The sequence below is a fragment of the Macrobrachium nipponense genome, chromosome 1, assembly GCF_015104395.2.
Source record: "Macrobrachium nipponense isolate FS-2020 chromosome 1, ASM1510439v2, whole genome shotgun sequence".
Classification (NCBI taxonomy): Eukaryota; Metazoa; Arthropoda; class Malacostraca; order Decapoda; family Palaemonidae; genus Macrobrachium; species Macrobrachium nipponense.
The window spans coordinates 131,948,565-131,976,064 of NC_087200.1; the positions used below are offsets into that span (position 1 = coordinate 131,948,565).

Consider the following 27,500-nt stretch of genomic DNA (forward strand, 5'->3'; position numbering starts at 1 on the left):
CATTAACTGTACAACTGTCGCCGTGCATGAATTGAAAATTGATGTTCACGAATTTTTTTACATCTCGCGTCGTACTGTAGTGTTCTGGAGAGGTAATACCCGTGGTATAGATAACAGAGTAGGGCAATTGTTTTTTAATTGTTGAAATCTAGTTCGTGGAGCCTGAAGAAATCCCATTCGTGAAACAGTTAGGTGAAAGATGGAACGCTTAGGTTGAGAGATACGCTTTTCCATTAGATACATTCTGTTTCCAGATGATTGTCTATAAAAAATATATACAGATGTTATAAACAAAAGTAGAAAGCTCTGATTATGCATCACAGTATTATATATTTTCCATATGTAAGACAGAAGTAAGTGGCATGCATCTATATATATGTATATATACTTATATATATATATATATATATATATATATATATATATAAAATATGTACATTATATATTACATACATACATACTACATTTATATATATATATATATATATATATATATATATATATCTATATATATATATATTATATATATATATATATATATATCTATATATATATGCATGCCACTTACTCTTCTATGACATATGAAATATATACAATACTGTGTCCGTGATCAGATTTTTCTACTTTAGTTTATAACATTTGTAAAGATTTATAAACAAGCCATCTAAAACGAATATATATATATATATATATATATATATATATATATATATATATATATATATATATATATATATATATACACACAATGCAGGGAGATTACTTACGCCCTACTACTAGTACTACTATTTGGTCCGTGTCATTGAAATCTCCTAGCTGTGTTTTGTTAAAACGAGTTATAACAAAACTAGGACAAGTGATATGAAAGCCAGCTGACTTGAAACATGTCCTGCTCTTAGTTTTGATAACAGCGTTTCTTTATTGTTCTATGAACAATGTTGTTTTTGTGGTTGAAATGGGAACTTGAAAGATTCTGTTTCTTACTTCTGACGTGCTTTAGAATATATATAATATATATATATATATATATATATTATATATATATATATCTATATAATATTTATTTATATTCTATATATATTATTTATGTATATGTGATATATAATATAATATGTATATTTTATATATATATATATATATATATATATGATATATATATATATATATGTATATATATATATATGTATATATGATATATATATTATATTTATTTATATATATATATATATATATATCTATATATATTTTTATATATATATATTATATATATATGTATATATTATTAATATTTGTATATATATATAATATGATATATATATATATATAATATATATATGTAATTATATAATATATATGAATAGTGTATTACAGTATATTATATATTATATTATATATGTATGTATATGAATTGTGTATTCGGGTGTTTATATGAATGTACATGTTTACACGCGGTTGTTTTTATATATTATATATATATATATAATATATATATATATATATATTTATATTTATATATATATATATATCCATCCATAAGTCTGAGAAGAAATAAAAAGGTTGTAGATGAAGACCGGTTTTGAGTTATTGCTAAACTACTAGAACATCTTCAGAGTCTTCTGAAGATGGCTTAGCAATAATGCCAACATCGTTCAGCATCTATCATTTTTCATTCCTTCCTGGTTATATTTGATAAATATGCAATATCCTGTGTAAGAGTGATTGTTAGCATGTATATATATGTATATATATATATATATATATATATATATAATATATATTATATATATATATATATTGTACGTGTGTTTATTCTACCAAGATTTTTATATCGTTTACATATATTCTTCATTGAATTTATTGCAATATTATATATATATATATATATATATATATATATAATATATATATATATATATATGAATATTGTGTGTTTATTATACCAAATTTTTATCCTTTTACATATATTCTTCATTTAATTTATTTCATATTTGTAGTGATTTAAAATTACAGGACTGAATACCTTAAGAAAATTGATAAAAAGCCAATGCATTTCATAGAGGACCGATAAAAAGTCGTTAAAAGAATCGTTGCAGTTCTTTGAAGACCTGTTCATCATCACTGAAGAGTTTCTTGAGGTCTGAAGAACTGGTGTAGCTCACTGAAGTCATAGTAAAGGGTGTTGACGCCTGAGACTGTTAAAGTAAAGCCAGTAGCTATAGTTTTTAGCAGTAAGTTAAATTACCTAGTATTTTAGACCAAGGTATTTTAGACCAAATGGAGTATTCTTTGTCAGTTTGACAAATTATATTTTTATTGCTTTTATTTATGATGAAAATGTTGAAAGGGTTTTTGAGAAGTTGCGACCGTGAGAATGTGTAACAACAGTTTGTGCAATGCGGAGACAGGAATAGGAAAACTTAAATACATTTTAGTACATTGATCATAATCAAATGGTAGGTTTTGAAAAATTGCGTGCTAAACGTACATAAAATGAAAAATGCAAATAATAGTGTCTTCACTGAGAAAATACAATAAGAAAATTATTATAACTATTTGTACACACGATAAATAACTAAAGAAAATTAAATAAACTCGAGCAAAAACTAATAAAACGGTTAATTGAAAGTGGAGTAACGGGCAGCATCCTCAGAAATAAAATTATTTAAATTGTTAGACTGCCAACCACTGAAAGAAGTAAGCAGGCCTGCTAACTGGAAATGGTAATAGCGTCAAATTGTAGTGTCAAGTAAGATGTGGGCTTTGTGAGCTGAAGGGTTGCGTGATGACATCTTAGATTACAACAAAAGCTTTTCTGGAAATTGTCGAGATAATATGAGAAGAAGAAGAAGAAGAATTTTGGAAAAGAATGGCAGCAAATAACGGTACAAATAACGGTAGTGAAGAAACAGTTTGGAGGCCAAAAGAAGAAAAGTTTCGATTACATTATTGTTATTCATTGTACTCATGCATTGGCACCAGATGGCAAAATCGCATTTAACTAGTGTTTTCAGTTTTTAGAGATTATGTTTTCAGTCGATTTAAATTATATATATGTATATATATAGATATATATATATATATATATATATATAATATATATACGTATATATATAATACACGTGTTACACACCACACACACAGTATATATATTATATAATTATTATTTATATATAAAAAATAACGTTTAATATATACGAATCTATACTAAATACATGTATATATACATATATAACGTATAATATATAATCAAACACGGTGACCACACCACCACTATATTATATGTATATATATATATATAAAATACCACGTAATACGCATATATAAATACATGTATATATAACACATATTAACGTATATATATCCACGTATATATACACTATACCCTTTTTTTATATAATACACACACACACACACACACATATATATATATATATATATATATATATATATATATATGTACGTATATATAAATATATATATGTGTGTGTGTATGTATATATATATATGTATATATATATATATATATATATATATATATATATATTATAGATTACAAGTGTACTTGTGAGTAAGAAAAATAAAACACTAAACTGTGAATGACTGGTTCTAAAGCAACCACCTGTCGTAAGGCAAATGCGATAACTCAACAGCCACAGATAGCAGCAAAGATATTCGGACCCATTGACCAAAACGTAATATTCCAGTTACACTTCGTACACTGAGCTCAAAGATGAGCCGTTCAAAAGAGTCTTCTTATGAGATTCAACAAAATTCTCAAAGTTTCATATCGAGCATAAATATACTGAGGCCTAATCTCATACCATTTTTTACTTTCTTATGAAATTCTTAACTCTATTTCACTGACTACTTCCTGCTCCTCTACAGTCATTTCTTATATATAGCTGACCAATTTTGTAATAAATAGTGCTACTTCTAAAGCAAAAATACTGAATAATCACCATATCAAAGACAAACATTGCAAAACAAAAAAGTTATGAAAGTAGGTCGTCTCCAAACAATAGATTCAGCTTCAACTCAGAGAATCACTTGACCGGCAAAGTTCACAACGGAGGTCTTTTCCTACTTCCCGAATGGGCCGGTCGAAATATCCCGAGGTGACCCAATAAAATTAATCCAAATATACAACAGCACTTTTTCCCGAATAACAGTACGTAAAAGTAAGGCACGTGTCATTGGCGTCAAAAGTCGTTGTGACAAATTCCTTTCTGGTTTTATTTATTCAGTTTTAGTTTTCTGTAAAAGATAACTATTGAAGGGCTATTTGTCTGTACGTCCGCACTTTTTCTGTCCGCCCTCGGATCTAGTTAGCCATGACCGTGCTTCTCGCACTGCTGTAACTGACATCAACACAGGCCACCACCAGGCCGTGGCTGAAAGTTTCATGGGCTGTGGCTAAGAGTTCCATGGGCCGTGGGTGAGAGTTTCATGCAACAGCATACGCTGAACAGAAAACTCAATTGCGCCGAAGAAACTTCGGCTTATATTTTCCTTCTTTCCCACCGTCATCCCTACATTAAGGGGTCGGTTGCCTGATGCACCTTCTCCAGCAAACCTCTTCTCTACATATCTTCCTTCACTTTATCTCGCCGTCTAATTCTTTGTCTCCCTCTCGATCTTCTTCGTCTAACAGGTTCCTCCCAAGTCCTCTTCACTCCCCCCTCGTCATCCATCCTCAACACATGCCCATACCATCTCAATCGTGACTCTTATAACCTCTCATACTTAATGTTTAGCATTTTGGCGATAGCGGTTAAGATACAGTGGATGCATTTTTATGCAAAGAAGAGTTGACAGCCTCTCAACAATGCAAGAGATCCACTGGTTTTTGAACGAGATATCTTTCGAAGCCTTGGTATATACGACTTTTATTAATCGCCGTCAGGCAAATGGCCAGCTTTGCACCTTGTCCGTTATATGTAATCATTATTCGTACTAAGCGTTCTCCGTGCAATCATCACCTAAAGGCTTGGTAAAATATCTCTCTCTCTCTCTCTCTCTCTCTCTCTCTCTCTCTCTCTCTGTTACAAATTATGGAAGTATTTGTGTGGTTACGGTGAACTGTTTTTTTGTTATTTTTCAGTTCTTTAAAAAAAATTCAAATATTGTTGGGAAATGAACTGGTTTTAGAATTAGGATTTCTTTGTGAAGAGGAATTGAAAATGGAACTGGAGTGGGTCCTGTGAATGGTTAATTCTGGCAGTCGCTTTCACGGACACAAATATATATATATATATGTATATATATATATATATATATATATATAGTATATATATATATATATTTGTGTCTGGTTCCATTTTCATTCCTCTTCACAAAGAAATCCTAATTCTAAAACCAGTTCATTTCCCAACAACATTTGAATTTTTTTAAAGAACTGAAAAATAACAAAAAAAAAAACAATTCACCGTCACCACGCAAATACTTCCATAATTTGTAACAGAGAGAGAGAGAGTGAGAGAGAGAGATTTTTATATATATATATATATATTATATATATATATATATATATATATATATATATACGTCTATATGTGTGTGCTTACATAAAAATAAAGAATTTAAAAAGTCAGGGATTTAAAATGGTGCAAAGCAAAGAACTTTCTTGGGGAGTATTGCCAGTTAAAGGAGATATATTGTCTGTTGGAATATTACAGAAAATCGTGACCAGAGGGATAGATGTCCCTGCAAAGGTCTTGTTTCTCGTTGGTATTAGCTCTCATTTTATCTTCATGTAAAGCATAAGCGAAGTAATCTTTTGAGCAGATCAAATTGATAGTGAGCGTTATTTTATAGTGTCATCTTTAATATAAACAAAAACATCCCATTATCCCTGCTTCCCTGCGATCAGAATGTCAACTGGTCACTCTACAAAAAATATATGTAATTTCGTTCTTTTCCAGCGTATAAAAATTCTATGGTGAGAATAGTAATGTGAGAGGTTAAAGTACTGTAAGCGAGGACGGAACAGTAAATAATGAGAAATTCTGCGTACGACACCGTCACACAACGATGGGAAAGAACCTCAGAAAAGAGCTAAGTTAAGAGAGTGAACGATGTTGGTGGTATGAAACGAAGAGCTGCAATATAAGAAGACGATGATAAGTTTTGCTCGGTTTGGGAGGCGAAAGAACATATATATTGAAGGCGAGATTTCGAAGGCGTCAATGACTGTGAACTGGAAACGGGATGCTTGAGAGACAGGAAGAAGATGGAGTTCACTCACCGAGGAAATTCCATCTGACAGGTCTACGACTTTGCTATAAAATGCAGCCGGAATATTTAGAAACATATGTATCACTCTTTTCCTTTCCTTTAGTAGAAAGGTCATATTTCTCTTGGAATTGTGAGAGATCAGCAGATGGATAATATTTCATGAAACGTGATTATGTCTGAAAATTAGTAGATCTCTAAATAGCAACAATATAAATACCAAGTGATGTCAATACCGATGCGTTGCAATATACTTGATGGATGTGGCTCATTGCACAGGTCAATTAAAAGAAAAGTTATAGAAACGAAATGAGTAAAAGGCTGTTTAGCCTCGACATCTAACTTTGCAAATATTTATAGTTTTGTATAGCGAAGATAAATTTGAGTTGTATGCTAAAATGACAACAACGAAAAAAAGTAAGCCGGTGGCCAAGTTCCTGACAGCAAATACGGCGCAAAATAAAAAGCAAGAGTTAACGGCACTTTTAAAACTAGCGACAGGCTTAATCAGTGGTTAAACAAAAGACATTCCTTTATCGAAAGTATATTGCCATAAATCATGAGCTCCCACTTGACAAACGTTGCGAAAGTTCAGGGCTAAAAGGCCAACATGTAAACTGGCATCAGGAGGCCAGAATAAATTCCCAGAGAACTAGTTTGGAAGGAGCAGTCGATGCACAGCGTGGTCGAGTGCACAGGAGGACGTTCAGTTTACACTCGTCGGTGCAACTGGCAGTTCGCACTTGAAATTCATCTCTCGGCTTTAAGTCTGTGCTCGAAATTGAAATTCACGTCGAGTGATACCTCTGAGTTGTTTCAGTGTTGCCGCAATAATGATCTGTATGTGATCGGTGTTGCGACTTTGTCGAGTGTTTACGCCTAAAGTTGTGATTTAACTTAAAAATTCCAAGTGGGGTGGTGATGTTAAGTTGTGTTCAGAAGCATAAAGCATCGGAGACATGGTTGTGTACCTGTTGTTCACACAATTATTTTTTCATGTTTCAGTTTTAACATATAATGCATATAAATACATACATACATACTTATTATATATATATATATATATATATATATATATATATATATATATATATATAAACAAATATGATCTGTTTCATCAAGCAATACCCTTTAACTCGCAATGACTCGTGTATATATATATATATATATATATATATATATATATATATATATATAATATATAATATATATATATATTATACTATAGATATATATATATATATATATATATATATATATATATATATATATATATTCCATTGACTCCACTATGTGTATATACATGATGTATATATACATATATATATATATATATACACAATATATATATATATATATATATATATATATATATATATATTCCCATTGACTCCACATGTGTTTATATACTACATATGTATATATGCATATATATATTATTTAATATATACATATATTTGTAATTATGTATTTATACATATATATTTGTGTGCAAGAGCCAGAAGTAAATAACAAAAGGTATGTGCATCTAGCAATTTCGTATGTGTATAACAAACACTTCTTCAGAGTGCAGTGCAAATTGGGAGATAGCTTACAAATAGAGGGACGTCAAAAAGTATTTCAAAAAGTACTCATGTGGGAAATGTGTCCAACGTTCTCTAACTACATACCAACAATTATTGCCATGTGATTAATTTGTAAAGATATTCTCAAAAGGAATATTATAAAATCAAATGTAATAAAGATAAGAAAGTCAGGCTGTATTTCTAGTATTAGCAAGAGTCAATACAAACTGAATAGTTTGACTGCGAAAGATATCGTTGAACAATAGAGAATTGCGTACCTACCTTCCGACTTGTTTTGTTCTCAGAACCACTTTTCACGTAAGCGGAATTCTTTGGTTGTGGGCTGTTTGTTTGTTAATACATCCTCTGCGCCTTCCGTTTTTAATTTATGTATGTATTCACTTTCACTTATTGATGTTCTTAAGCCGTTTCACCTTGTACTGTACCATGAAGTTGAAATTAAATACAAGAGAGCGCTGGGTACTGATGCCTTTTATTGTTTCTCTTGGTTCTTGAACACTAATAATCTTTGTTATATATATATATATATATATATATATATATTATTATATTATATATATATATATATATATATATATATATATATATATATATGTGTGTGTGTGTGTGTGTGTGTGTGTGTGTGTGTGTATACATACATATACGTATGTATAAATGCATATATATATATATATATATATATATATATATATATATATATATAGATATATATATGAGAGAGAGAGATAGAGAGACCTTTATCATGTATCATGGTTAGCAGTCCTTCCTAGATGTTGTTGCCCGTTAGCAGTCCGGCAACATGCGCATGTAGGAAATCCCCTCATGACAACACACCTTGCTTGAAACGAGAGAATCTTACGACAGAATCATGTTACGTAACGAGACTTCTGGGAATCCAGGACAATAGTGGAGAAAGTTCACCTCACTTTTTTGTTTTCCTCCTTTTTGGGGTTGGGGGGGGGCCTCTTCTGATACGAAGTATGCATAAATAATTTATGCGACTTTGTAATGTGTGTGTGTATGTGTACACACACTTATATATACACATACTCTATATTCTCACATACACTAGCGACTTTTTTATATTCATAAATATAGAACCACAGTTACGGTTTAATATCCAGTTCACTCTACCTAAGGAATAACTCACACCTAATGAGAATTATAACTGGTAAGTTCTTAAAATAATAAAGAACTCTTTACACGTCTGATGGTTCCTAACACACTTTTAGACGCTATCTAGTACATCCCTCGCACATTATCTTTTTTAAGTCTCCCATAATCATTCTGTTGGTGTAGTAAATACACCACAAGCTCATTTCTTTTTCTTACTCTCAAATGTTTCATAAAACTGTTGTGGATTCACATCAACCGTGCATTTGATGTCTAGGCCAGTCCCTTACGACGCTCCTGATTGATAAGCCAATCACAGTGCTGGAAACGCTCAGTCTCTGTCGAGAGTTCACATAGGCGTGGTGTATGTTCCACATCTCTTGATGGATACTTTTGAAAGACGTATCCCTCAGGAGAGGTGGAACACAGATCCTACCCATGTGAACTCTCTCGAGAGACTGAGCGTTTCCAGCCCTGTGATTGGCTTATCAATCAGGAGCGTCGTAAGGGACTGGCCTAGACATCAAATGCACGGTTGATGTGAATTTACTATAGCTCGTAACAAACACAAGATATCCAGTTATTCTTCCCAGTCTGAACCACCTTTCTTTTTTTTTCTCCTGTCGTCCTTTTTCTGAAGTCTCTTTTGCTTTCTCTATGAAAATCCTGTCATTTGCAAATGCATGTGTCCGATAGTTCTTAACTGGAACTCTCTCACGTTCGCCTTTTATACTAAGAAACAATCACTCTAATCATCCACTCATTTGAAACCTTATCCAAACATACCATGCACCTCTTGGCCAGCCGTATTCCACCACAACTATTCTGCACATCTCTTTTGTGCCTTTTCATTTCCTTGCCATTTAATTGCCGCTCCCCCGCCCCCCCCCACGCTCCCCCCACCCCCACCTTGCATCCTCAACAGTCTCCTCTACAAACATTCACCTACTTACATGAATCCACTTCACTCTTGTACTTTATACACACACACACTGTAATTGCATATAAACAATCGTCAGCGTTCCTCTTATACCAGGCGCGGCCAACATTTTGGTGAACGGGGTCCACTTGTACCAGAGTTTCCATACGGCGATCTACTGGACTCGTTTATGCCGTTAGTAACTTAAAAAAAAAAGTCTACTGTAAGATTAGACGTAGTAGTAAAATAATTGACTGAAGAAATTTTCATTAAGGTTCAGGATTAGTAATAATAGACACAGAAGTACAGTAATAGACTTTAAAAAATGTTCATTAAGGTGATGTATGTACTTGAAATTAGAATAGCAAAACAAAGTTACACCACTGCCTTGTACAGTTGAAGTTTGTAACTACCAATTTTGTTTGTGGTATGATACGAATAAATTGGCCTTAGTTGCAGTCAGAGGATTTCCCACAGCAATGCCTTCAAACTGAGCATGATGGTTTCCGTTCAATAGAAAGTGATTGCTTTTGGTACAAATCCATAATGGTTTAATTATAATTAACGTAAAACGTTATGCTCAGTCTAAAGTTTTTGCCACGAACAGAATTGGTTAAAGGATTGTCCGGTAGGTCATAAATCTCTGCTGTATGTGCGATAGGTTGACGATTGTTTTTAAGTGTTTCAAGAAAGAGGTCAAGCTCAATGGTATATATATATATATATAATATATATATATATATATATATATATATATATATATATATATATATATATATATATATAGTGAGTGTCTGTGTGCATGTGCGCGTGTGTGTGCTTGTGTGTATGCGAGAGAGAGAGTGTTTAGATACCGCAACGGTCTCTTAAACAAGGAAACCAGTTATCGATGACCTACACCTAACAGTCTTTACATAAGAAACGAGTTTACATCCCAGTGTTTTAAATCACATTTCCTTAAATAAGCATAATCCTGACAAAACATCTAGCATTTCCGGAATCAGTTGTTCCGAAATCCTAAACAAAGGTACTTTTATTATTAGAAGAGAAACATAGCTTATTGTAAAGGAGGTTTTCCTACCGGCAGAGTTGCCATTGTGACTTAAGAAACAGTTTGTGTGACGGCATTGTATTCAGTCTTTTTTTATTATTATTAAAAGGAACAATTTTATTTTCTTAAAGTAGAAGTTAGAAAGTCGGAATATAAATAAGGAACTGAGCTAATCGATTTATTTTGCCGTTTAATTCTTATAGATGCGTTATTTCTAAAATAAAATTAACTCTATAGAAACATAAAGAAAGAAGTGTTTAGTGAAAAAGAGGTGTCTGGTTTCGATGTGATCATTCAAAAAGAGTGAATGATGTAATCAGAAATATAATAAATATCAGAATTAGTTAAAAGGTCAATAAACAATACAAGAATCTCGAAAAGAAGCGAGTAAACAGACGAATAATAAATATCCTAAGCAATATAAACATAATATAAAAATCGGGGGAACTTCCAAACCGACTTCTGAGCCCCCCACGCAATCCGAAGCTTCCAGCGACGCGACGCCATGTATGGGCGACGTATGTCAACGAACTCAGCTGGGGATTACCTGCCCAGCAGAAGTCCTCTGCGGGAACTGGAGGATATCTACGATGACTTGGTTCTGGAAGTGAAAGGAGAGGACCCGGGGGAGGACATGTTAGAGAAAGAGTCGATCACTGCCGAGCAGAGGTCCAGAAAACACAGCGTAATTAGCAACGCGTTTTCAGGTCGATTGGCCAGAGACTTGAGTCTGCAGACGTTGGTGAGTTGGTGGGCTTGAGAAAGACTTGGCTTTCACGCCGCCGCCGGGGAAGAGTTGCCATCCCCAGGTAGAGGTCAGGGCGCTTCCCTTTGACGAGATCTAAAGGCGGATGCCTGTGAAATGACAGGTTTATGATGACATGTTGTCTGTGTTTATTGCGGATTATGTTGATGTGTATGGGGTTCGGTCTAGGGCGAGGATACGAATAACGGTAGATGACTCAGTAAGAGTATAACGTTCAACGAAGCCACAAAATAAATGGACAGCCTTAGGTAAAGAATGCTTATTATTGTCAGTATTATTATTTTTACCGCCTACAGTGCTCCTGCGTTGGGCCTGCTTTTGACCAAAAAAGAAAAAGAAAGTTTTAATATCACCATGAGCAAGACCTGATCAGATCTGTTTTTTGTCTATAATGACGTATGATTCTCAATTGAATTAGAGAACCATAAAGAGGGAAAAATACATTTTAAGTCTTGGTAAAATTCAGTCAGGAAGAAAAATCTCTACAAACTCTGAAAAAAAAAAATCAAGCACAAACAGGTAAGCATTTTTAGAATAAAGTAGAACGATGAGATTAATTTTTGAAATATTGCAGATTAAGAACAACAGCATCTCACAATGAGATTGTAACTTAAATAAGAAATAATGTTTCTTCGCACTGCCATTTGAGAGAAGCCAAACTGAGTACAATTATGCAAAATGTTGAACATATGAAAAGTTGAGTTAAGAGGTCAGTGGTATTTTACTTGACTCCAGGGAATCGGAGGAAACGAGTTTTTTCGTGTGTGTTTGTGTGTGTTTTGAGCTGATCCAGAATGTATAATTCACATTTATTTGGGTTTGAGACAAAATTAGGATTACTGAGATGATGAGATCCGTTTGCGTCATGTGATTTTATACAGCCATTTTCGGTTGATCTTTCCTTTGACACCGACTTTGCTATAAAGAAGTATATTCCGTTTATATTTGGCTTTTAGTCAGCAGCGACAGTAACTTCAGATCCTGTTTATGTCTTGTTACGAATGCATAATAATAGATTTCACACAGCATTGACGGGTGATCTTAACCCATGAGCCTTTTGTTTCCCGAAGTTCTGAGTGGTGAGTTTCGGAAGTCACCAAGGCTTGGAAGTTTTCATCGATCTTTTTGTGGAGCTTGACTGTATAAGACATTTTCAGCCGATCATTATTTATGAACCAATTGAACCCGGAACTTTCAGTAGAATGGTTTCTTGGTCAACGGATAAAGCAAATTTCAGTTAGTATTGTGATATGAATCAATTGTACTTTGATTTTTTTTTTTTTCTAAAATCATTTGCTCAATATTAACTCTGATTAGCTTGTGCCGGACATTGTATCTCTAGACAATAACAGGTTTCCATTCTTTGACATAGATTTCGTCTTCATATTTTACTACTGCTTTCAAAGCGACTCGGGGAGGTAAAGTGTAGGACCTAATGTTTTTATTCTCCACCCAAAAGTAAGAGAGTTCGTGCTTAGCATCGGAATTTATGGGTGCCTCAATGCTCTTCTGAACAATGCGTAGTGAAAAGCTACCATGTGATATTAATTTGTCTATGTTTCTACCTATAATACACAACGTATATATATAATATATATATAATTATATATATATATATTAGTATATTAGATAATATATATTATTAAGAATATATATATATATTAAATAAAATATAATTATGTGTTATAATACACAAATATACATTGATCATAGATATGCTCCAATAAAATTATATGCTTTCATATTCACTCAATCACTGTATATATAGTTTGTAATCGCTCTTTTTACTGCATAGGTAATTCAGTGGTGCAGTCCTTACCATGATTTTTATTTTTTCCTACAGAACACCCCCTATGCGAAAAAATGGAGAGTTCTCTTGGCCATCCTGGTGAGTACACTTTTGTCACAAGCATTCTCTCTCTCTCTCTCTCTCTCTCTCTCTCTCTCTCTCTCTCTCTCTCTCTCTCCGCACACACACACACACACACACACACATATACGTGGTCATGCATACCCTCACATACTTAGTTGCCATAGCATAAATGAATGTTTATAGCACTCTAAGCGCAAATTATGACCTTCAGGTGCCCACGATCTTGTGTTTAAAAAGAAAAAGAAAAAGTTTTTAGTATGCTTTCTGTAGATAATTCTCCAAGGCTTTTGACATCTTGCTTTGCTAAATTATGTATGTATATGTATATATAGGTTATATATGGTTGTATGTATACACACACACACACACACACACACATATATATATATATATATTATGTACGCATTAAGCTACAAATTTCCTTTAATATCCAATTCGCTCTACCTCCGAATTAATATAGCTGTGCGGTTAGAGCGCTTCACTCTACGCCCTAATTTCTTGGTTCCGAGGTTCGCGCCCGTGAGCCGACGAAATTAATATCAACAAAAAAATTCCCTTCGGTTAACATGTATGAAAATATAGGTATTAATTCCGAGGTAGAGCGAATGAGATATTAGAGGTTCCCCTTCGGTTATGTAAATATATGAGTTCCAAGGTTGAGCTAATTGGATATTAAAGGACATTTGTAGCTTAATACGTATATATGAATCACTGTGATGTGATGAGACATATATACATTTATATATAATATATATATATATCTATATATATATATATATATATATATAATATATATCAGGAATTCAAACTGATATTGATTATAACTCTCAACAAGGATGCTGCAGATAGGTCCTTCTTCTTCTTCTTCTTCTTCTTCTTCCTCTTCTTCTTCTTCTTATTTTTCTTCTTCTTCCTCTTCTTCTTCTTCATTTTTATTATTATCATTATTATCGAAAACTAATGGAATGTGGAGGGCAAATATACTACGATTACGTTTTTTTTGCACTTCTTATTTCAGCGTCTTACATTTATGATTTGTAGGCTCTCTGCCAGAGTTCATTATGATCCTAATCTCGCCAAGGTTCCAGCGACATCTTGTATTTTGTGTTAATTATTTATATTTTAGGAAAAGTTTAACGAACATACAGTCATATGCTCTATGTCGTTATTTATCGAGTAGATTATTATTATAAATACTATTATTACTCATTATTATTATTATTATTATTAAATAGTATAGCCGGCATCCAGACGGCCATACTATTCAATGAAGTTTGCTTGAGAGAGAGTGTTCTTCACAGATATTATTATTATTATTTATTGTTTTATATATATATGATTATATTTATTTATTTATTTATTTATTTATTTATCTCTGTCATTTTATTCGACTGGGCGGCTTTTATAGTGTGGAGCCCTGGGTTGTATCCTGCCTCTTTAGGAATCCATCACTTTTCTCACTATGTGCGCTGTTTCTAGGAGCTCTCGCCTCTGCATGAGTCCTGGAGATACTTCGGCATCTAGTTCTTATTTCTATTTTCAGGTCTTGATACTTATAAATTTTTTCCTTTTTCTTTCTCATCTACTCTGGTGTCCCATGGTATTGCGACATCCATGAGTGATACTTTCTTCTTGATTTTTGTCAATCAGCGTCAATTCTGGTCTATTGGCTCGTATCACCCTATCTGGTACCATAGTCCCAGAGGATCTTTGCGTGATCGTTTTTTATCACTCCCTCAGTGTGGTGTTTGTACCACTCATTACTGCAAGCTAGCTGTTATTATTTAGACGTGTTGGTAACACGAGAAAATAATTTAACAGCCAAGTGAAGGATAAATAAATGACAGAAGAGAGAATATATCAATACACTGAAGGAATTCCATAGTCATCTCAGCATCTTCTATTGATGCTCTCCAGGGGGTCCTAGATCGCCAGATTCACTTGACCCTGGCACCGAAACTAGACAAAGTAGGCCAGGGGCATGATGTGAAGTTGCCAGTTAATACTTAGCTAATGCCATAGATACTGTGTTGTGACGTAACGGGGCAGTTTCTGTTCATTTATTTAGAAAAAAAATAAAGAGACGACGTCAGCAGGCGATAATGTCATTTGTGAAAGACAAACAAATGTTAGCAATCAAACAGAAAGTATATTCTCCGCCCAACATTCGGTTAAGAACGAAGCTAAAGAAATTGATGACTTCTGTAAGGTTAATGTTCGTCTGAAAGGTCGAACGAATAAAAAAAATAATTAATTGATTTCCAAAGCTAACATTTTTGTTTTGCTTTTTTTGTGATCTTCATTAATTTTTGCAATATTCAGCTTTTTTTTTTTTTTTACTTATTTTATAAATACTCGTATCCTACTAGTCCCGTACAGGCAGCGCAGAGAGAGGAAATATGTAATAAATTAGTACAGTCACGCCAATATTGCCGATGTTGTCAATAAAATCATGAACTTGAATACCACCAGTTAGTAACAGGAATAGTCATTTGCAGTTTGTCCAGTGATAACTAGATTTACACTTTAGCTCTAACGAAGAACCATTCACTTCAGGCATTGCATAATGTAATTGCAATGAAATTATGTAATAATTGCAGAAAACGCCTTACACTCTTTCATCAAATTCAGAACAATTCAGTTTTCTGGGGTTTAAATCATCGGTCACCTTGGAAAAAGGGAAAGGTTAATATTAAGTATCGGGAGAAAATAGTCACCAATTCGGGGCAAATCACTCACCCGATAGGTTCCTTGCCTGCTAAGTTTTATAATAACCAGTTAACATGAAATGCTGAAGAATAAGGTTTTGATCTTTAGATTAACCCATGACCTTGGAGAAAACAATTTATTGTGCAAAGAAAAAAAAAAAGCTTACAAAGCACAGCACAACAGGCAACCCGGACGCGGTATGCGTGTAGGGGAAAGTCCTCTTGAATGAATGGCATTGGCTGTGGTATTATACAAACCTTTTCCACCCTATTGATTACTAGACAAACTTCATTCATCAGGGCTGATGTGGTACTAAGGTAGTATTACAAAATTTAAATACTTACAGATAACTATATTGGGAAATTACAATATGTTGAATTGGAATTACCCATTAATAAGATTGGACTGTATAATTAGTCTTAAGTATTACAAGATATTGAACTTTTATGCATATTTTTCAATATAAAAAAAATTATTTGAATGTCTGCTATACAAGATACACATTTTATCAGGTTTCTGTTGAGGTACACAATTGCTACGGAGTAACATGTGGTTTACTATGGAGTAAATAATGAGCAATGTTTTACTTTATAACAGGTTAAAATTTGAAATAATTACTTGACAGTATGAATGACATTCAGATGAGGTCAACACATCAGATTTTATATAGATATTATAAGTAAACTTAGATATACAATGGTATTAATGATGTTAACACGAAGCTCCAAAATAGGATGTACTACAATGTATTTTATGTTCAATAGGCTAATATAGATATTCAACTGAGTGAGTTACATTTAGATGAGTCAACATATAAAATTTTAAGTAAACGTTATAAAAAAATAGACCCATAACAATATCAATGATGCTAACAGGTAACTGAAGAAGAAAATGTATACTACAATTGAGTTACTGCACAATATGCAGATAATTATTTTGCTGAAAGAATTGCATTTAGATGAGGTCAAAACATTGGAAAATATACCAAGGTAAAAAATGTAGATTCAACTTGGCGAAAATAATCGGTTTTGGCTCTTGCTTTTGTATAATACTGTGCTTTTGGTAACCTAAGAAATTAAATAGATCCTGTGGGTACTTTAGTAGATTCACATCCACCGTGCATTTGATGTCTAGACCAGTCCCTTGCGACGCTCCTGATTGGCTGTTGATAAGCCAATCACAGGGCTGGAAACTCTCAGTCTCTCTCGAGAGTTCACATGGGTAGGATCTATGTTCCGCCTTTCCAGAGGGATACGTCTTTCAAAAGTATTCCTCAGGAGAGGTAAAACATACGTCCTGCCTATGTGAACTCTCGAGAAAGATTGAGAGTTTCCAGACCTGTGATTGGCTTATCAACAGCCAATCAGAAGCGTCGTAAGGGACTGGCCTAGACATCAAATGCACGGCTGATGTGAATCCACTATAGTAGCCAGGATGGAAAAGGGTGTGGGAAGAACCATTTGCATAGCCAGATTGATTGTGAAATCTGTCTTTCGTAGTATAATAAAAAGTGCTACAAGAATCTGAGACCCACTTCTATCATTTTTTTAATCGTTTTCGTAGCATCTGCTAATACTTTTTAATCCTTAGACTTTTTCTTGTTAAACAATCCACCAACAAATATTCTACCTAATCTTTTATAAAAGAACTGGGTTGTAAATAGTTCCGGTACTATTAGCATTTGTCATTTAGCTGTTGGTCCTTAGCGGTCATTCTTTCCAAGGATATTAGTCTTTTCATCACAACTTCAGTCGAAAGAAAATGACGTTGCATCGCATAATTCTCACTATTTGCTGAATATCGTTTCAGTGTGTTTACAGATTTGCTAATCACAAAACTAAGTTAAAAAGCATAATACTGAACTCCTCCTCACTGTTGCTGACTGAGATCATGACGAAATGAAGATCCAGAACTCGTCGTACCTCAAAAGAAAAACAAACGACTTAGTCGCAAGAATCGAAATAATGTGATTCGTACAGGATTGCCGCTTCCAGACGAGACATTGATCTACCTGTTCGTTGTCTTTGTTCTGATAAAGTGGAATGACGAAAACTGTCTGAATATCAAAATAGGAGATATATCATATCTTTGCTTCTGTGTTGGGAAACATGTCCCTTTTGTTTTCACGAACGAGCTGATATCAATGCAGCAATTAATATGATACATTCGTCTGTGGTTTGTCATCGGTAATGCTCGTTCGTTGGATAGGCTCTCTCTCTCTCTCTCTCTCTCTCTCTCTCTCTCTCTCTCTCTCTCTCTACGTGTTTTTCATGTCTTGTTTTCCTGGCCCCTCACATCACTAATAAGCTGTTAGACTGTAGTACACCCAAGTTCCATTTTCCATGTGACGCTACATATAAACATACGGGTTACTGTGATTTTACACACACACACACACACACACACACACAACACACACACACACACACACACATATATATATATATATATATATATATATATAATATATATATATATATATATATATATATATATATCTTCAGGTAGATGAAGAGGGAGACCGCAGTTTCTGAAATATAGTATTTTCTCTCTACAATCAGGCGTTTTTATGGGCTCCTTTTATTATATGGAATTCTGTTGTAACAGAACATTTTTACCAGTCATATTTATGTATACATGGCGGCTTTTCCCTTTCATACATCATCCAGCCAGCCAGATGGGAAATTACATTAATATTAAAAGTGTTGTCTTGCCTCGAAAGAGACAGTAGATAAGATGCTTAAAATGAAAAATGAAAATAAAAATATGAAAGACGAGAAATGGAAGAGAGGTAAGAAAGAGACGGATCCTAAATAAAGTCTGTTTGCGTCCACTGGGTAAATATTGAAAGTGGTGACCAAACGGTTGTGGATACTGCCTGAGGTAACGGTTTCTCTCTCTCTCTCTCTCTCTTCTCTATCTTCCTACGTTCACCTCTCGGTCGTCGCCTCTCTCTCTCCCCCTATCTTTCCCCGCCCCCCCCCCTCCCCTACTCCGACTCCTCTGCTCTATCTCTCTCTTTCGGTTCACCAAAACTATAAATAAAACTTAAAAAATAGAAAATAGTCAGCAGTTGTAAATAATTTCGACTGAAAATTGATAAATCTCGATAAAATTGTAAAAATATGTTTATGTAATACATACATACATATATACATATATGTACAAATATATATTATATATATGTAATATTTTTTTTATTAATAATTTTCACACCGTACAGTTATATAGAAGGTACCATAAATCGAAAGGTAATCATCCTGATATATAATGGGTAGAAACAATTATCTACCGAATATACAAACAAAATTATTTATAATGTTTAATTTTGAGGGAAATTAGACTCTTACAGATTTAAGTTCAGACGTTGTTTCTTAAATAGCAAATGTTTCGAATTTCACTTTCGCTACTTCGTCTGAATGATATTTTCAAGTCAGTGATGTTGAAGTCACCATTCCATTGGTTCTCGCAGTGTTGCCTGATGGTTGAGGACATTCGAAAGCTTCAAAGCTGATTGGTGTGGCAGTTCACTCCCATGTGACTGCAATACTCTGACGAAATGATATTATGTATAAGAGGAGCCAATTAATATGATAGCTGGTAATCAGCGCAGAAACAGTCATGGATTTTTTTTTTTTATCTCAGTCATCCCATTCGACTGGGTGGTATCTATAGTATGGGGTTCCGAGTTGCATCCTGCTTCCTTAGGAGTCCATCACTTTTCTCACTATGTGGGCTGTTTCTAAAAGCACGCTCTACTGCATGAGTCCTGGAGCTACTTCGGCATCATGTTTTTGCAGGTTCCTTTTTGGAGATCTTGGGATCGTGCCTATTATTCCCATGATTAAGGGTACAATTTCCAATGGCATATCCCATATCCTTCTTATTTCTGTTTTCAGGTCTTGACACTTATCAATTTTTTCCTCTTTCTTTTTCATCTATTCTGGTGCCCCATGGTACTGCGACACCCATGAGTGATACTTTCATCTTGATTTTGTCAGTCAGTGTTAAGTCAGGCCTATTGGCATATGTCACCCTATCTGTTCTGACACCATAGTCCTAAAGGATCTTTGCCTGATCGTCTTCTATCATTCCCTCGGGTTGGTGTTCGTGCAACTTATAATCATTGAGATGATGAACCATATTCATATGGAACAAGCCCCAGGGGACATTGACTTGAAATTCAAGCTTCCAAAGAATGTGGTGTTCGTTAAAAGAAGAGGAGGTAAAGGGAAATACAGAAAGAAGAGATCTCATTTATAAAAAAAATGAATTAACAGATTAACAAGTAGGTAAAAATGTAAGTAAATGATCAAAATAGCAGGTGTATTGCATTTGGGTAGTAATGCATTGTATCTTTGCTTGAACTTTTGAAGTGATTGGTAGGCTTTAGATTACATTTCTGTATGATTAACGAAAATTAATCACTTATGATTGTTGATGAAAACGATTAACGTATTTTATTGAGGAAAATACATCAACAAAATATTTTTTATGCGAGTTTGAAGAGAGCTATTAGTAAGATCACTTGGAAATGCACTTACCATCCAAGTTCAGAAACTGCATAATGTATAAGTATCTGTTATGAAGTTGTATTAGATGAACTTTAAGCTGAACAAAACTTTTCTACGTGGACCCATAATCCCTAACTGAAAAGGGGACTTTTATTTTGGTTGAAAAACTATCAAGTCTCTTCTGGTCACCCCCGTAGGGTGATTGCATTCCGCTGCCCCCCCCCCCCCCCCCCCCCCCCCCCCCCCCACCCCCCCCCCCCCCCCTAGCTGCACCTGCTTTTTGCCTTTGACTATACCTCCTCCCCCATCTCCTTTCTGCGGTCTTGATGTCCAGCTTCTAACTATTACTTCTAAGTACAAATGTGGGTTTTTTACAGTTTTACTTTAATATCCTTGTACTCCTTTATTTTTTGGATATCTTCATTTTCCTGTGCAAACCTACACAACTCCCTCTGTTCACAATCTTGAGCGCTGGTTGGCCAAAAGTACTACAATGCTTGGCTTGACAACGTAAATTTCTTAAATCGTTTCAAGCTTCCGTCCACCTCCATATATTTAGATACCAAATACTTAACATAATGCAGATCATTCACTAGGGTAAACGGCCAAATGGCCACCATTTCACTCGAAGTGACCACTTTCTTTCACTCGATATTAATGGGTGAAACAATACAATGACATCTTTAATCATACCATTCAAAAGATTAAGTTTCAATCTTTTGAATGGTATGCTTAAAGATGTAATTATATTGTTGTTTCACCAATTAAATATCAAGTGAAAAAAAAAAGTGGTCATTTCGAGTGAACTGGTGGGCATTTGGTCGTTTACCCTATTGATTAGAGCAAACAACCGGACTGGCATGCTGGTTTGCTAGACTCGTTACTTTCATGGCTATTTCGAAATAACTAAACTGATTTTTCTCTTCAGCTGGGTGTTACCCTGATCGGCGTGTGCGTCCTAGGCTTCTACGTCAGCGTCGAGGCCAGGAAGGGGGACAGGGGAACGGAGGCGCCCCTCAACGCCTCGACAACAGCACCGGCAATGGAGACGAACACCCTTCCGACCCGAACCTCCAAATGGAGGAGCGAGCCTGGCGTTTGTGTGGCCCAGACGAACTACTCTTGTGAATTACGTAAGTCTGGTTGTCGCTTTTTTAGTTTCCTGTAAAAGAAATCTATTGTGTTGGCTTTGTCTGTCCGTCTGCAATTTTTCTGTCCGCACTCTTCTATCCGCCCTCAGAGCTTAAAAACTTCTGATGCTAGAGGGCTGAAAATTGATATGATGACCATCCACCCTCCAATCATCAAACATACCAAATTGCAGCCCTCTAGCCTCAGTAGTCATCATCTTATTTAAGATTAAATTTAGCCATGATCGTGCCTCTGGCACCGCAACAACACAGACCACCACGGCCGGCTGAGAGTTTCATGGGCCGCGGTTTGCACAGCATTATACCGAGACCACCGAAAGGTAGATCTATTTTCGGTGGTCTTGATTATAGGCTGTACAGAAAACTCGGCTGCGTCAAAGAAACATTTTTTACTTGTTTTTACAAGGCTACGGAAGCAGCAGTATGTAATTTGGTGGTAATAGAAAACCAAACAAACTATGATGTTGAGTTGTGTATTATGTCGAAAAAAACTGGAAAAATCAATTGATAATATCGAATGATTGATAATGGATAAATCAAGTGAGGGTGTAGTTTATTAAAAAACAATTTAGAAGTCTCAGTCCCCGTAACTCCTCTGTTATATCTAGTTATGTTTTATTTATTTTCATGTTTTTATAGATTTTGAAAAATTATGTTTTTTCATCCAGTCCTGATATGTCACATACATGACAACGACTTTGATTCTGTAGAAATTCTTTCCAGACAGGAACGCCATATTTTATTTGTAATTACTAGTCTGAGTGCTGATGGTCATGTTAGGCCCTATTGTTTGTTTCCTGTAGGAAGTAGTACCGTCAGTGCTGCCTGTAGGCGTTACCTATTTTCCTTTACAGCATCCCTTTGCCCCCCTAGCTGCAACCCCTTTCATTGCTTTTATTGTACCTCCGTTCATATTCTCTTTTTTCCATCTGACTTTCCACCCTCTCCTAACAATTGTTTCATACAGTTCCTCGTTGGACGAGTGGTTTTCGCGCTTGGCTACCAATTCGGTGGTCCGAAGTTCGATTCCCTGCTCGGCCAACGCGGAATCAGGAATTTATTTCTGGTGATAGAAATTCATTTCTCGAAATAATGTGGTTCGGATCCCACAATAAGCTGTAGATCCCGTTGCTAGGTGACTAATTGGTTCCTAGCCGCGTAAAAATATCTAATCCTTCGGGCCAGGCCTGGGAGAGCTCTTAATCAGCTGAGTGGTCTGGTGAACCTAAGATATAGTTTTTTTTTCCTGTTACACCTTTTAAACCTTCTTTCTGTCAATTTCCGTTTCAGCGCTGAATGACTTCATAGGCCCCAGTGCTTGGCCTTTGGCCTGAATTCTATATTCCATTCCACTCCTGTTGTGTGCTATTTATTAATATTAGCTATCATTTTCCTGCAGTCTACGAAAGGCCGCCGTTGGTGGTCATAGCGCTGGACGGTCTCCGACCCGATATGCTGAACGCCCAAGTCGCTCCTGCGCTCACGCATATGAGAGACTGCGGCGTCTTCGCCGAAAGCCTCGTCCCTGTTTATCCTACGAGGACGTTCCCTAATATGTATTCTATAGCAACGGTAGGACATACACATGTAAAAGTTTATATATATATATATATATATATATATATATATATATATATATATATATATATATATAACAATAGATATGTGTGTATGAAAAAACTTGAATGGTAATGCTTGAAAAAACAATTTATACATACATGGTACACACACATGTACACACACGCACGCACACACAGTAAATATATATATATATCTATATATATATATATATATATATATATATATATATGTGTGTGTGTGTGTGTGTGTGTATTGTAGTGTGTGTGTGTGTGTACAAAGCTTTATAAACCTAATATCATACCACATAGACGTAATACCGAAGAAATTTATTTCTTTCATTATATAATCAAGCAAAGTCTTTATATTTAATGTATTAGAGTCAGTGGGGGAGAGTTTGCCAGTAACATGAATATGACGATTCCTTTTGTTTCATTGATATTTGTCTCATTTTCATGCATGCATACATCCTCAAATTAAGTAAGAAATACTAAAGCTCTCGATTGAAACCTGCCACTTTAATCTGACTGTTGTGGAAATATCGCCCCTGACAGGGCCTGTATCCAGAGAAGCACGGAATCATTGACAACTATATGTTCGACCCAGAGCTAAATGAGACGTTCACGTTGAAGAATCCGGGATACAAAAGCCCCTTCTGGTGGAAAGGAGAGCCAGTGTGGAACACTGTCACCAAACAGGTAATGAACATGTTTGTCTTTAAGTTGGTGGATCAGGTTGGCAGGTATTGGTGGTATATCCACGGTAGAAAGGTAAGTGAAACTGGAGACTTGGAACAAGTACTTTTGTAGTTTATTTTACATTTTCAAGTTGACACTGAATATAATAAAAGTTGGCAGACCTTTATATGCAAAACAGAAAGAGGTGGCGAGGTTACAGTTTGTTAATCTGGGCGGCATGTTCTTTAAACAAAAGAGATAATGAAAGTGGATCAAGGTATAATCCAGGATGGAGATTTAAATTCCTTGTTTACGTGGCTTCAATAAAAATGGACTCTAACAGATTCCTTTTGCGGTGATCTTTGACCAGGCCTTGCAGATTATTGAGGAATTATCCCAGTCAATATATATGTATATTTATATATACATATGTATGATCCAAAAGAATTATATAATGTATATGTATGTATGTATGTGTGTATATATATATATATATATATATATTGTATATATATCGTGTATATATACATATGCATACATACATATGTATGCACATATATATAATCATACATATATATGTATGTGTATAAACTTAGGATATGTATACACAGAAATAAATCCAGTAACTATCATGCTACCTGCTTATGGAAGTTACAGTCAGTGAAATTGGATGCCCTGAAGGAAAGCTCGGCTCACGTACTACACCTTGCAGTAAACGGGTACTTCAGTGGTGTCTGCTGAGGTCAAGTGGGAAAGGATTTCGGACTTGTAAACCCATCCCTGAAGGCTTGCAGTGAAAATAGAAGTCTTTTTCCGTCGGGCGTCACCCCACAAGGGTACATACTACCCTGGGGAGGTAACATGGCATCCTGGGTCCTTTTTGTAGCACCCTGAGTTGCCAAGTACTGATCTCCTAGGGTGGAACAATGTTTCACCCCCAAAGAACATTTATTAGGGAACACTCCTCCCTTTTAACTCTGGAATAAAATTTTCGAATGGACTTGTTCATAATTATGTATAAAACTAGGGGATTCATAACGTAGTGTTAATATAATTATATATATATATATATATATATATATATATAATAGTATATATATATATATATGTATACATACTTGTCAAACATAATTCACCAAGGGTGGTCTTCCCAAATAATAAAGAACTCCATATTGAATGTAATTGTTGTCTTTAAATATATATAATATATATATATATATATATATATATATATACATATATTATATATGTATATATAATATATATATATGATATATAATATACTATATTATATGTATATGTATATATTATGTATATATATATATATATATAATATATATATATATATATTAAGCCATGAATGTAATTTAATTTCGAATTCACTTTACCTTGAGAATCATTAATAAGTGCTTCTACTCCTATTGCCTAATAATACTAAATAGAATTTAGTAAAGAATCCAACAAGCAAAACTGGAAGTGAATTGAAATGTAGAGCTTAGGGAGTACTCCAGGAGTATAAGCGAATTTCAAGGGTGTTGTCAACTTTCCTTCCTCAAAGACTTAATAAATTAAATAAAGATCGACTGTCCCAGTGAATTCTAAGTCAGAAATGCAATCACAGATGAAGATGATCCATCCTCTTATACTAACATACAGTTTATAGCACGAATAGAAGCTTGGTAAAACAGGAATCGACGTCTCTGAGATCTCGTCACAGCTTCGCAATAGTGACTGGTCTGTATTGGCCTTGGGTTTTGGTGGACTCGCGTTCCAGACTTATAAATTCTCGAAGTGGAGAGATAAAGACCCCAACGACAATGAAGCTCTCCCGGAAAGAATGGGTCACCCTAAACGAGATCGGGCCAAGGCACGGCCAGTTATAGGTGGCCGTGGCCAATGTCACCAAGACTGGCGATCCTATTAAAACTCCTTGGTGACAATCATGGTCTAGGTCACGGGTCTGACGACGCGCAGGTTGCCTGGTTCACAGTAGGGGCCATGACGCCACGCGAAGGACAACTAGAAGTTTTCTTTGTGAGGCAGGTATATATATATAAGTAGGCATCAGTTTTGTCATTATTAATGAAAAGAAAGCTGAAACTTTTACTGTAGAAGAAAGGCTATCCGTAATATCTGTTAATGAAATGAACATCGCAAAGTACTGGAATTATGATAAAGGAACATATGGATTGAATAAACCCAGACCGTGGTAACAACCTTGTTAAGTGGGGAATCAGTCGAAGAGCAGACTGTCCATGTGGAGAAGACCCACAAACCCAGGACCTGCACAAACCATCACCCATATTCTTCGGGAGTGGCCCCTAAGCGCCCACTGCACAGATGAAGACTTGAAACTGGCTAACATCAGCGCTTGTCACTGGATGCATGGATGGCGCGAAAGATATGATCAATAAGAATTTTGCTTTTCTTTAGAGAGAGACTGCAAAATTAACAAGGAATCATTCTGACTGAACTTTTCCATCAACTTGAATCTGGTATTATCACGAAGAAAATAGTTAAACATAAAAAATAAAACTTGACATGGGACACTACTCAAGACTGATTTCTCAATGGATTGTGAGAAAATGGGAAAGAACTCTACGGGACTAAGAAGCCACAGAAATTAAAGGATACTTTTAAGCGGACCTTTCTAGTGGTAATTTGAAGGTGAGCAAACCGGTATATTTCGTCCCAGCGTTCAGTGTTGCTACATTGTTACCATAAAGGTTAATTTGCCGCCGATCCACCGCTGGGACGTCATATGGACCAGTCTCACTGAACCCTCCGGCAGATTTTGGTCCATAGTGGCGTGAAAAACAATCGATTATGATTGCCGACATGCTATAGATGATAGTATGGCTGATATGAACGAATTGTTTTTCCTGAACTAATTATATGATTTTATCATTTAATTTTTAGACAGATTTTCTTAAGTTTATGTAATTGTATGTAATAATTGAGGATAAATTGATATACTCACACCTGAATATGTAACGCTAATTTTTTTTTGTCTCAGAATTTAAAAAAATCAGGAAAAACCCTACTATAGGAAGTCTACATTGAATTCATCACAACTTTATATTTAACTTATTTTATTCATTTTCAACGTAATTTTCATTTAACTAATTCAAAGGGATGACTTCAACTGCCTTGGAATGTCATATGTTTATATTTCACTTTTTATTAATTTTTTACGTAATTTTCATCTAACTAATTCAAAGGGATGACTCTAACTGCCTTCTGGAATGTCATGTGTATATATTTAACTTTTTATTTATTTTTTTACTTAATTTTCATCTAACTAATTCAAAGGGGTGACCCTAACTGCCTCC

At 34.7% G+C, this 27,500-nt stretch overlaps 1 protein-coding gene across 4 annotated transcripts in view; it reads left to right on the forward strand.

Annotated features, from left to right (window-relative positions):
• LOC135219636 (venom phosphodiesterase 2-like) overlaps positions 1-27,500 on the forward strand; it is a 116,699-nt gene that overhangs the window by 65,584 nt on the left and 23,615 nt on the right. For 3 of the 4 annotated variants that reach the window (XM_064256566.1, XM_064256568.1, XM_064256567.1), the window contains exons 2-5: positions 13,510-13,554; positions 21,691-21,895; positions 23,313-23,485; positions 24,046-24,189. In XM_064256566.1, the coding sequence (XP_064112636.1) occupies positions 13,510-13,554; positions 21,691-21,895; positions 23,313-23,485; positions 24,046-24,189 (567 nt within the window). Of the gene's footprint in view, positions 1-6,891; positions 6,999-11,103; positions 11,643-13,509; positions 13,555-21,690; positions 21,896-23,312; positions 23,486-24,045; positions 24,190-27,500 lie in introns of those variants that run through there. The other variant, XM_064256565.1, reaches the window with a different exon arrangement.